The 13,102-nt window shown below is 42.1% G+C and overlaps 1 protein-coding gene across 1 annotated transcript in view; it reads left to right on the forward strand.

Moving 5' to 3' along the window:
• The window catches only part of myt1lb (myelin transcription factor 1-like, b), a 112,848-nt gene that overhangs the window by 42,238 nt on the left and 57,508 nt on the right, over window positions 1–13,102 (forward strand). The window contains exons 3-4 of the mRNA XM_080871827.1: window positions 3,696–3,741; window positions 5,930–5,963. Of these exons, the coding sequence (XP_080727953.1) occupies window positions 3,696–3,741; window positions 5,930–5,963 (80 nt within the window). The remainder of the gene's footprint in view (window positions 1–3,695; window positions 3,742–5,929; window positions 5,964–13,102) is intronic.

The following is a 13,102-nucleotide window of genomic DNA, read 5'->3' on the forward strand; positions in this document are numbered from 1 at the left end:
CTCTCCTCGTAATAATCCTTCTTTAACCGCCTCACCTCATCCTCTGTCTGAAACTGCTTTAGCTCCTCCCCCTTTAAAGCATTTTATTCTGATTGGCACTCTGTGACAAATAAACAGAAGGTAGGTGTGGCTTCTGTGCCTGGGATGACCATGTAAGGGCCAGCTCTGTGACGTCATAAAGATCCCGGAGAATAAAAAACAGTGATAGTCTGAGCTGTGCCTCGCAGCACTGCTGAACACGTGTTTGTCATGTTTGCACGAACACGCGGCGCTCATCAGAGGGTTCATCTAGGCGCCACTGAGTCCTACACCAGTCTGAAACGTGATTGGCTGACTGCAACATTAATGTTCAAGCTGAGATTTTGTGTTTCTGTTTTTTTAACTGGCCAACAAACATTTGTGGCTGTTGTCCAACTTCAGACTAAATTCTGCTGAAACTTTTATAATAATTCCTGTAATTTTAGCAGGAAGGATTACTGTTGAGCCTGTGAAAGCTGATGAAGCCGTTTATTGTTGTCAATGTAGAAAAATAAAAAACTCTGATCTTTGCTGTTAAACTTTAATGGCCTGTAATAACTTTGTTTTTGAAAAATATCATTTTAGTTTTGATGTTTTGATGCAAACGTCACCAAACACAGTGCATACCATGACTGGGTAACTCTGCAGGTTACTCATATTTTAGATTTAACATATTGTTTTATTATTTTGTAATGGATGAAGCGTACAAACTGTGGGGGGCCGGGGGGAGCACTAACCTTCTTCCAAACAGGACATGCGGTTCCCCGGCGATGCCAGGGACTGATTGCAAGTATCTGAGCAACCTTGGCCAAGGTCACCTGCTGGGATGCAACCTGTCTGCAAACAGTCTCAGTCTGACTGATGGAAGTTTTTCACGGCCTCATTAATAATCACAGACAGGTCGTCAGCAACTATATTCTGGTTTTGTTCTTATATAGAAGCAAAGTTGCTGCGCGTTTCAGGCCTGTGAGCTTCTGGAGTCTGATTGGAAACAGTTGATGTGAGTTTCTGTGGATGTAGACGGCAACAGATTTGTTTCCTCTTCATCCAGTCACACACTGATGACTGAGAGTCTTATTCCTGTTTCATGGATGTGTTAAAGCACCAAACTGCTTCAACGACAACAGGATCAAACGTTTGTTGGTTACTGTCTCCAGCTGCCATCCCCTCGTGTCCTGCTTTGAATCACAGTTCTTACTTTGAAAACGATGAACGATGAGTTTATGAAAAAAAAAAAAGGAAAATTCATTAACTTAAACATTTACCGAAAGTTCAGTGGACAGCTTTCATTTTGACACACAATCAGTTAGTTGGGTTAAATCTGCTTGCTGTGCAGAAATAATCACACATGCAGAGTTTTCTCATTGTTCGAGGTGTTTTCTTAACTAAGCAGTGTGAACTTTTGGAGCAGGGATCAGCGTGACTCAGTGGTCATTCATCTGGGCCTTTAATGCCATTGATCCCAGCTCTAATTGAGACACAGACAGAGAAGGAGTGGGCCTCCAACTAATCCTCAATAAGCAGGCTAACCTTCATTACAGCCGTGACATTTTCCCATGGGGTGCTAAGAGAGAGAAAATGCCAGACGGAATACGCATGACTCGCCAACATATGGCGAGCTGCAGAGGCGTGCGCGCTTCCCAGGTCCAAGTCTCCCGAGGAAGCTCGAGGGAAGTAAACGACGAGGCTTCCCGGATCCGCTCGTGTTCGGCAGCGACTCGGGCCTCGCTTCAAACCCTCAGAGAAAGTCTGACAGCGTCAGATAGGCTCTGTTAGTATGCATGTGTGTGCATTTAAACAAGCCGGGCTCACACTGTAGTCCACAGCTCATATCTCCTCTGCACGCATGGAAAGGCCAGCCGTCGCTTACAAATCAGTTCACAGGATGTTGGAGGCAGCTGAGAGATTTGGAGACATTTTTAAAGGTGCTTTATGTTGCAGGGCCTCCCGACTGAACCGCACGTGCTGACGTATGTCGGACTAACATCCTGCTTCATCTCCGCTGATGAAGTGAAGCGAAAACCGTGAAGAATAATCCAAAGTCCAAAGTTTCAAACTAAATCAAATTCTTGTGGCCACGCAGCAATGTTTGTCCCACCCATGATACCGCTGGGGCTCATGTATGTCAGACCTGCACATCCCTCTGAGGCAGGTTTATCCTCTCAACGAGCCGTCATAAATCCCAACACCTCGGAGCGTCCCTGCTTTATTTCCAGATGTCCCTAAATATTCATGCCTGCCTGGCAGGTTTGGGCTGTGACGGAGGCCCTGTTTGGATGTCTCTTTTTATTAAACGTGATTTATTAACACCACACTTACTTTACTGTAGAGCCCCTCAGCTCTAATGGTGTGTTTCTTTACGAACGCCCATAAATGTTTCGACGGGAGAAAAATAAAATGATGAAAAGCGAGGATACCTCGTAAATCTTATTAGTGCAGTAAGGAGGGACCGGCTGAGCGTGTGTTGTTGGTGTGTGTGAGAGCGGGAGATTAAAATGAGACTAAAATGCCCAGTGCTCTCCTGTTTTATCAAAGCTTCTCTGGAACAACGAGCAGCGGCGATGCTATCGCTCCAACATGTGTAATCCACCTCAGACTGGATGAAAAGTCACCTTGTGGGTTTTTATACCTCATGTCAGCTCTTCCAGGACGGATGCTGCAGTATCTGCGCCTTTCATGGAGACGTAAAAGTCTTTGTTCCTTCGTGTGCTGGCTGTGTGCTCGCATGGCTCATGTTAATAGTTAGATGATTCCCAACAATCACTTCAAATCAGCAGGAGGAGCTTCTAATGGTGCAGACAGGAAGTGCTTTTATTGTGCAGCTCAGTGTTTTGATATTGGTTTCAGTGATCCAAGTAAAATATTCTGTCCTGACAGAAGCGCTAATTCGTCAGCTTTCTGAGCCCCTCCTGGATGGATGTACTCCTCACCCATCTTTGAGGGAGAGGCCGGCCAAAATAAAGAAATAAAACCTACAGTTCCTCTAACGCCCACCAGGGGCTCCAGCAATGATGGGAGTCCTCATGTTAAACTGCCCTGATACACAAAGTGCTTCCTCCTTCAGGACAGCTGTGTGACCAGGAAATACTGTTCTTCAGCCCCACAGCAGGGCTCCATGTGAAAGTAAGGTGGAATATTTATCCCAGTAAATGAAGAGCCATCTGTGTTTGATGAGGTCAATAAATCTGTAACATGACTGATTGAACAGTCACATGTTTATTAGGGGTGCAATGATACACAAAATTCACGGTTCGGTTCGACACTTTGGTGTCACGGTTCGATATTTTTTCGATACCAAAAAAAAAAAGTCTGTGTGACCACATCTGTTGTGGTCAGACTTTGGAAATTAATACGGTTCCCAAAGAGTTTCTGAGGAAAAGCGAAGCACAGCATTGGCGTTACACCCGTGGGTTTGGCTGTTTGCTTTCATGAGGTTTTTAGGTCTCTGTTACCAGTGCAGGGCGACAACTCAAATCTTACTGAAGAATTTTAATCATTTACACAAACGCTGCCGTCAGTCGTCTCGTGAAATGTTCTTTCCAATGTCGGGTGTGAATTGAAATGTTTGACAAGCTGCAGAAAAGTCCCGAGCACCTGAGCGAACATGGATCCAAATGAAAGCTAATTTTGCGACGTGTCTGTTGTGTGTTTAACAGCTTGTTTGTGCCTCTCTGCAGATGGAGGTGGATGCAGATGATAAGCGCCATCGCACACGCTCCAAAGGTATCTGCACACACACACACATGCACACATACACCATTCAGGGTGACCTTCACTCCCCCAACACAAACACACACAGCGCACACACGCTACTGCACAAATCCCAGACTGTCACACTCGAGTTGGCTTTTCTCGCGGCTCTCTGCTCCTCTATCGCTCGTTTTATATCTGACAGAAACAGAAATCCACATTTTAAGAGCTTTGTTCACAATGAAATATCTACCGCAGCGATATCCACTCCTATGAAACCCTGCGAAGTGAAAACAGGTTATTGAACTTTATTTAAACCAAAGAAACGGCAGCTGTCAGCGACTCTCCTTTGGAACATCTCAGTAAAACTGAACCGAGGCTCAGTCCACTCTGTCTGAAACATCTAAGATGCTACATTCATATTTTATCCCCTCCAACTCTGAGTGCCCGACATCTTTGACCAGGCGAGGATGAAAGTGGTGACCGCTGCTCCTCCATCACGAGGATCAAGCAGCTCGTCAGCCGTGTGATTGAAGTTCAGGCGAAACCAAAGATGTGTCACTGAGATCATCGTTCCCTTCATTTAGACAGAATCATTTAAACAGAGAGCATCTGCAGTATAACATGGGACTGACCTTTGACCTTTGTTTGCTAATCCCAGTGATGTTTAAGCCCGTATCCTTCTACAGCTCTCATCTGTGAAACTAGTCCCAGCTGTGTAACGCCCACTCAGGCTGTACGTAGCAGTTAAAGCTGTTAGACAAGCAGCATTTAAAAAAGTTTAGTTTTGGCAATCAGTGACATACAAATCATCTCAAACGGACATCTAACAGTCCTGCAGGTCATACACACACAGCAACGAGTCTGCTGTTTGGGTCAAGGGTCACGTCTGTGCACCAAAGGACAGGTTCAAGGTTTAAGGTTCAAGGTTTTTTATTTGTCACATGCATAGTTATACAAGTATAACACACAGTGAAATGTGACAGGATCCCAAACGTCAGAATAGAATAGAATAGAATAGAATAGCACTTTATTGCCACTGTTCATGTACAAGGAAATTATGGGATCTTGGTGACTTCGAGTTCAGGTTTTTAGACTTGCATTTTTAGGAATAATCCATTTTATTATTATTATTATTATTATTGTTATTGTTGTTGTTGTTACTTTCAGAGCTTCCATCATCTACATGCTTTTTGTCCCATGAAATTAAAGTGAAATATTCCAACAAACCAAAGACACATTATATCTAAATTATTCTCATTGTGATGGCTCGGATCTCACAACGTTACTTTTTTCCTTTCAACATATTTATTTGTTAATTTATGATCACTCGTGACACTTGAACACTTTGCACTTTTTTAAATCACAGATGTTAAATATAAATAATCGAACCAATTTTGTTTTCATGAAAGTTTAAAGATTATTTCTTATCGTCACACCAAACGTTTCTGCTCCAGCTGCCTTTGAATACAGCAAAATAAACGTGTATCGTGTGCAAACATGACAGCGTTTTACTTTTTACTAGCACAAAACCCAAATGTGTATATATATCATATCATATAAAAATATTATATCAAAATAAAATACTGCCACAGAGAAATTACAAATGAAATTTCGACTCTTATATTATAAAGTATATTGAATTTTTATAATCATATTTGTCACCATGTTGAGATTTTTCCTGCAATAATTCTTTTAATTTTAAATCATAGATTTGAATGAATTTCTTTTCAGTTTCCAAATGTTGTAATATTTAGATTTAGAGACAGTTTATTAACGTTAAACTGTCGTCTGACAGTAGTTTTTAATGTTTATCTTAAAAGCTTTGTTATTATTAGTTTCAGTTTTTTTAATTTATCAAATATGATATAATATTTATCAGTTTTAGAACAGGTGTTAAATTTCAGTGTGAAGTCCACTGACTCACATTCATGTAGTCGTCCTGGTCTTCATACATATATGAAAGTGACAACTTTGTGACACTGCATCGTTTCCATATTGTTGATCCAAACATTCAGACGAGAGTAATAAGCTGCAGACAGATCACACACATGTCCTCAGACACAAGTACAGATGATGAATATACGCCTGCATTCAGTGACGTTCTCTCCAGCTTCGAGTGTTTCCCTGATGATGTCGCAGGAAACTGATGCAGAGTCACAGTCGTGGCCGTTCAGGCGGATTTCACATGTTTCATAATCTCTCTGTGTTTCTCTTCCAGTGCCTGTGGATCCAGCATTAACAGAGCTTTTCAGGTCAGTGGGAATGAACACACACACACACACAAACCTGCCTGTTTTCCATGATGATCCCATACTCGAGATTCTTCCTGTGTGAGTTCCACACTCGCGTCCCTCCCTTTGGACATCCTCTGATAACAGCAGAACAAAAACATGCACCACTTTCTTTTTCCAACTCCACACATGAAATATTAAATAAGAGGATTTCTTGTCTGTTTTTGTCTAATGTTCTCAATGTTATTTCGATGATGGTCGATTATCAATGTATTAAGCATTCAGCACATTTCCTTCTCTCTTTCTACGCCTACAGCCCTAAAAGTTCTCGCTGGGTGAGTGGAGTGGGTGGAAGGTAGAACTTTATTCTCTTTGTCACTGGAAAAGTTTCCTCTCAGAACAGTTTTAGGAAGTGCCGTCATTTCTAAAACCATCCACTGTGTCAGGAACTACTTCAAGATACTAATTAGCTTAATTTACCTGCTTTAAGTAAGGTAACGTGACTGGAGCCACATTTAAGCTGTTAAAGCTTCGTGCTGGAAAGTGCTGCTAGAAAAAGAAAATGTTGGATAGAATTGTAAAAAACATCTTGTTTGCTTTATATTTACACGATGTATATTACTCACCTGACAGTCTCCAGACTAACATCAGGCATCTTATGAAAGGCTGTGACCCTCCAGGTTTAAACAATTATCACCCTGTTAATCTGAAATAAACTCTTAGCTTATATGTTTGGCTGATATTAATATCTTAGGTGAAACTGACGAAAGTCTGACGTTCGACTGGGTCATGGTACCAACAGCTATGTTGGGAACAAATCACAATATTAATGGACCAGAAGAATAATTGTGTTGTTGTATTTGTCGATCCGAGTCTGGTTTGGTTGTGTCGAGCTGCTGTTAGGCAGACTTGGTGATGCTGCTGGAAGCTTCAGATGTCAGGTTTCCTGAAGAGTTTCAGAGGAGTCCACCATGGTTCAGGTTAATTTGCACTATCATTAATAACATATGTAGCACAGAATATGTTTACAGCTAAAGTGCACCTTTATGCAGATGACACCATACTTTACTCAGCTGGCTGTACAGAGTCAAGCTTCTCATTCAGCCTGACGAGACAGCAGCACAAACCTGTTCCTGTGATTTATGCTAATCACAGTCGGCTCCTTGTTGGGGACCCGGAACTTTCTCTGAACTTTTTCTTATTTTGAACCTTTGCATAACCTTTGAACCTTTCTGGTCACCAATAAGCTCTCTAAAGCTGGAGGCTTTTGTCTGTCAGGGAGAGTTGAGAGCTTTTTATAAAGTATTATGTTATTCATGTTTTATATGATTTAAGGTTGTGCCTTCATGGCCAGATCTTCCTTGAAAAACAGGACTTCCTGGTTTAAATGAGGTTTATGTGCTCATTACAGCAAATTATTTGACTTCCATAAGGTTGTAAGTGACGTTAACTTTAACCTCCTAAGACCTGAACTCTTCCACAGCAGCATTTTTAATTTCTCTTTGATATTTGGGCTGATTGGGGTAAAAACAAAGAATTACCAGATTTTTTTTTTTACCTTATTTTTGTTTTTAAGAAAAATCAGAGCCACATATGAGGATATTCGTTTAAAATTCTGATAGAACAGGAGCAGCATAATGTCCTCATAAGTGAATATCAGGTGCTTGTAGAGCAAAATTGAGTATTTTGGTCTAAATAACCCAAAATGTGATGTCCACATATGTGGACACCAGGTCCTAGGAGGTTAAAGGGCAATTTAAAGGTGTGGGCAACCACGTGTATTGCCCCCTTGTGGCCATTAAAAGTAAGGCACATTTAAGGCACTTCTGCATTGCCAAATAAAATCCTTGAATTTCCCTCAAAACGAGCTCAGACTTCCTGGGCGGTCTGTTAGTAACGTTACGATCAAATCGAATAGGGACCTTGTGAGTTGGAATCGAATCAATACCCAGTGCTAAGTAACACCACAGCAGCCACACTGTTGGTGGATAATGTCATTAAAATGCTCCATACATGGTTCAGAGGTCCAGTTCAGGTGAAGCCTAGCTGTTAGTCAGAGAGGCCACAACCCAGTAATGGCCTGACTCAGTTTTCGAGTGGACATTAGAGGAAGTGCAGGTTTTGGTTGTTTATTTTCCTTCCCCTGAGGAGGGCGACTGGTCAGGACAAGCAGTTACCATTAATGAACTCCAGTTAAAGGCTGCGGCTTCACTCCTCGTCCACCTGAGACTGTCGACCCGCTGTAACATAAGTCAATAAGCTTATGCGCCTCCATTCGGGCCGTGTCACTCTGTGAAATACCTGAACAGCTCCTAACAAAGCTGTGGATACACTATGCAATCCAGGCTATCTCTTAACCAATACGGACTCTTCTGGTTAGACGGTGGAGGCTAAGACAAGGAGGTGCTGACAGTGCGCACAGAGGCTCGAATATACATGTGGCATGCTTGTTTTTCTCTATTAGCCATGTTGTGTCACCTGGTTGAAAGTGTGGATGCTTCAGTGTCCTCTACTCGTCTTTGCGAGTTGTTTCCACCACAGTAATGTGTGAGTTTCACTTTGTCCTTGGCTGTGTGTTCGGGGGGTAAGATAAGGGTTCCTGCCTACCTATATATCAATAAATAATATTCCACCTGGAAGATTACTGCGTAGCCTTTAGCTGATATTCATAGATAGTCCAAAGTGTACTCTCCCTGCTCTCTCCCCCTCTCTTTCAGTCTTTCTCCCCCTTTTCTATCATTCTCACCTCCTCCTCCTCCATCCCTCACTGTGCTGCTGCCTGCAGATAGTAATTAATCAGGGGATCGATGGGAAGCCTATCTCCAGGCTGAGGCGTCTATAATGTCGATAATGCTGCTCGATGGCCTCTCTCCCCGGAGAGCTGATAGTCTTCAGGGCGAACACGCTTGACATGGGCCGTTCGGCTCTGCGTATGTGTGTTTAAAATCCTATTCAGCATGGACACTATATGATCACAGTTACAAATGCAGTGAGAGACAAATATAGTGCTGCGTAAAGAAATTAATATGAAAAACTAATAATTTCTAAGATGAAAACTGTTGATTTATGTGAAAAAATCCCCAAAACCAACACAAACCTTTTTGACCTGATTTTACTGATAATACTTTAAAGGCTGATTTTACATAATTTTCCATTCTTTCTTTTTAAAATATTCATACTTTAATATTTATCTACACATTAGTTTATATCCCGATCTGCTGTCCTTTGTTATTATATCATTGTTAGAGAATTGTTATAAAAAACAGAAACAAACTTGATTTAAAACCATAAAAATCTATGAATTCAATATATTTTAAGAACCGCTCCAGGTTTAATACGGCTGATCCATAAATAAATGTGTTTGGGTAAATGCTTTTATTGGACCAAGATCGAGTGCATTAAGTGTCTAGGTAATGTTATCAATATCAGGCTTGCATATGGTAAATGGACCTGAGTGACATTCACATGGCCCATGTTTCTAATAATCAGCGGATGTGCAGTAATCCCTGAACAGATTGTCACGGTTTTTTCTACTTTTAGATCGAGGTGATGTCATAGACAGGGGATATTCTTAATATGGTCAGCTTGTGCAAAGAAGCCCCACCCACCTTTGTTTAGGAGGGGCAGCCAATCAGAAGAAAGTTGCTAAAACAGCTTGTTTCATACAGAGGACGATCTGAGGAGCTGCACCGGTGTGACGTACAAAAGGATTATTTTGGACTGTGAATCATGCAAAGCTGCTGTAATGGAGTGACAATAAAGATGTTAAGGTTAAAAGAGAAGAAAAGATCCACTTTGGTGAATAACTGGCATGATAAATACAGCAGCAGCTGTGCTGTAGGGCACATTTCATCCACTCAGATTAACTTTATTTAAGTCGCTTTCATAGATTATACAGAATGTAAATCATTTGAGGCAGTGGGATCTCAGGTCTCAGCCGCAGTACACCAGTGGGGTCTCTGACTTTTCAGTGGCTTTTCAGTCACCATCAACTGGCACAGTAATCATAGATGTGCAGGATGGCTAATTGAAGTCAGAGTGCAGCAGAAAGGCACGCATATAGAGCATAATTCAGATTCATGTGGGAAGAAGCTGTTTAGAGAGGGTGCTTTCAGCATGCGGCCATTGCAGCTGCCTTCATCTGTGCGCAGCTAAAGCAGCAAAGACACTGAAGGAAAAGGCATCCTTTCACGTTTAAAGCTCCAATTACATGGATGAATTTCTTTTATGAAAGAAAAAAGCAAAGGTGGCTTTAAGAGAGGACCCCGTCTCCATAAAGCTCACCGTGAGATAGACGGGGAGGCGAGTTTGTGCAGACGGGAAAGCTCACAGCATAAACATTCGCTCCACATCTCCTCTGTCATTTGCATATTTACAGTCTGCCATGCTAATCATGTTTATTGGGGTGTATAAGAACTGCGCATGGGCTCGACGGCGGAGGACAGCTTTCTGCCGGAGACTGTGAGATATAAAAATTACCCCCAGCCCCCCCATTTTTGAAATAAATGGTTCCTCCTGCGGTAATCCAATTTCAAAAAGACAAAAAGAGCCATCTTACATAACTAGGACAGCACAGGCTTCTGCTAATTATGGTGTTAAGAATTCCCCTGATTTCAAACAAAGGCCAAGATTCGTGCAGATATTTTTATGTTGTGTTCAGTTCTTCATCCAAAAATGGAACTGAAGCTGCAAAATCCTGAGAAACTCAGTGCAAAAAATATAAATACATCAAGGAAATCAAATCCAGATTTGCTCGATTTCACTTTGAACACAGAGATTTCTGCTGTCAGTCCCTCTGTGCTTTATCTCTGAAGTGTTGAGAACAGTTAAGTAAGGAGGATAACGGCTAAAGCTCCTCATTTTCCCCCTGTCAGACTCCTGCTCCCTCACAAAAGAGATGAGGTGGTCACCGCCTGGCCGAGGAAGAGGGCTTTAGATCGTCAGCGTTAGAGCTGAAACGAGGCCAAACAGGAAGCGATTGACACGGCACAGATCCACTCTCCTCTCTTTGTCTCACCCACACGTCTCCCTCGTCCTTATAGCTCCACCATAGGCTGCGTTACACTGACCCACCCTTTTTTGCTCGGGGTCGTCGCTCCGAGCCGCCCACGGGCTCGAGCCCCTGCAGCCATTCTGCACATCGCCGCGGGGCTGACGGGCGCCGCTGCATCGATCCAAGAGCAGCAAGAATGGAAGTCTTTTCTTTCACCGCTCGTGGTTTTATAACACACCAAGGCACGCTGTGCACAGAAGATAATTAAAGACAGCTAAAATAAACATGGAGATATCACTTCATCAGCATGCCCGACTCTCCTTCCTCCTCTTCCCCTTCCTAACACTCTATCCTTTCCTGCCTCCTTCCCTGCCTTCCTTCCTCCCTCCCTTGCCCCCTCCCTTTTCTCTCTGGCAGAGCTAATTCCCTCTTCAGATGGTGCGGCTCTCATTTGCATACTTATCAAAGTGTTTGGACTATCCGACAGAAGCTGTAGGAAGGTGGGGTCATTAATATGTTAATTAGCCCCTTCGCTCCATCCTTTTTCTCCCCCCGCCTTTTAGATGCTGGCGCACCATCCGTATCCTCCACCTCTCTCAGCCTTTGAATGTTTGAATACCCTCAGAGGCCCTGCAAATACCATAAGACTCTGCAGACATGCACACACAGGGCTTAGGTTCACAACGACGTATAGAGAGTGCGTTTGCATGCATGCAGACAAATACACATCTGTGCTGTTGGATTAGCAACGTTTGAGTTTTGCATAGGAAATTTTAGCACCGTGTAATGATGTGGTTACAAAATTGAGCAAATATTATCAATCTTTGCCATCAAGACAAGTTTGTCTATCTCAGTCACGGTGATGTCTGAATTTTAAGTAAGTGGAAGATGATATGTTTTCTTTTCATTATTATCAAACACAAAATTAAAGACAAATGTAAAATATATGTCTAAAGTAAGACTCTATTATTATTATTAGCACTCTGAGCTAACTATTTCCTAAAGAAAACACTGAGTGTTAATGCTAAGCCAAGCTTAGAAGTAACAATCAAGCCACTGAGTTGACTTGGAGGCGGTTCTGGTTGATATTCCCACCTGACCTGCTCAGAATCAGCTCATTTTAATTTTTAGCATTTTTAACAAAATATATGCAAAATCTTACCTTGATACAATGAATAATTTCTGAGGTCCTTGAGTGTTTTTAATTTTTTTAAATCTTTGAAGGTCCCTGTACGGCACTTAATCTGGGATGATTGGGGGCTTGTCCGGGATCTTTGAACCCTGTCTGGTTTGTTGAAATGAAATTGTATTTGTTTTTCTGCGTGCACACTTGAAGTGGCTTTGGTTTTTAGTTTTGTGAATAATATTCTTTGGAGTGTCTTGTAGGTTTTGATCTGTGTTTTAGATTGATTTGCTGTTTGAGAGCTCCTTTGAGTGATTCATAATCAGTATTTCTACTTAGGCATGTTTGAGAACCTGGGCGCACATTGCCTTGGAAGCATTTCACTTGTTGGTTACCTTTTGGTTCTTGTGGAATCGAGTTCCCAGTCCCACCATCTGCTCGGGTTAAGTCTGTAGGTGTATGTTGTGGTGTGTTAATGTTGGTCCTGGTTTATTTCTTATTTCAGACCAGCATAAGCAAACCTGTTCTGGTTGTCATTGCATTTGTGGAAACCTGTACTCCCAGTTATACTGACTGACATGAATAGACACGGTGTATTAAAAATCCCGAAAGTTCTGAAGTACAGTTTAATAATTGTATTCCCATGGCACTGTCACATTTATTTAAAAAATCACTTCATCAGGGAGCTAAACAGATTTCAAACAAACAACGAATCACCTAACTTGTAGACTGTGAAGGAGGCCAAACTGGTTTCCTATGAGCTCAAAATATTTGTCGTATTGAAATAAAAAACCAAGTCCCATCAGTCCATCTATTTGTATTTATCACGTGTTTGTATAGAAATACAGGCTTATTGGGCTTGTTGCTATCAGGCACCATGACTTTCAACCCGGAGACTGTGCTTTGAGTATCATCTCTGATCAATTTCAACTCAACCGCTCCATAAAGCATCATTTATTCTGGGTCGAGAGTGCCCTCTATGGAGCAGAAAGTCCAGACAGTGGGAGTTCCCCTTTGCAGGTATAGCAGTCATACACTGCGTAT

The sequence above is a fragment of the Rhamphochromis sp. 'chilingali' genome (assembly GCF_963969265.1).
Source record: "Rhamphochromis sp. 'chilingali' genome assembly, chromosome: 21".
Taxonomy (NCBI): Eukaryota; Metazoa; Chordata; class Actinopteri; order Cichliformes; family Cichlidae; genus Rhamphochromis; species Rhamphochromis sp. 'chilingali'.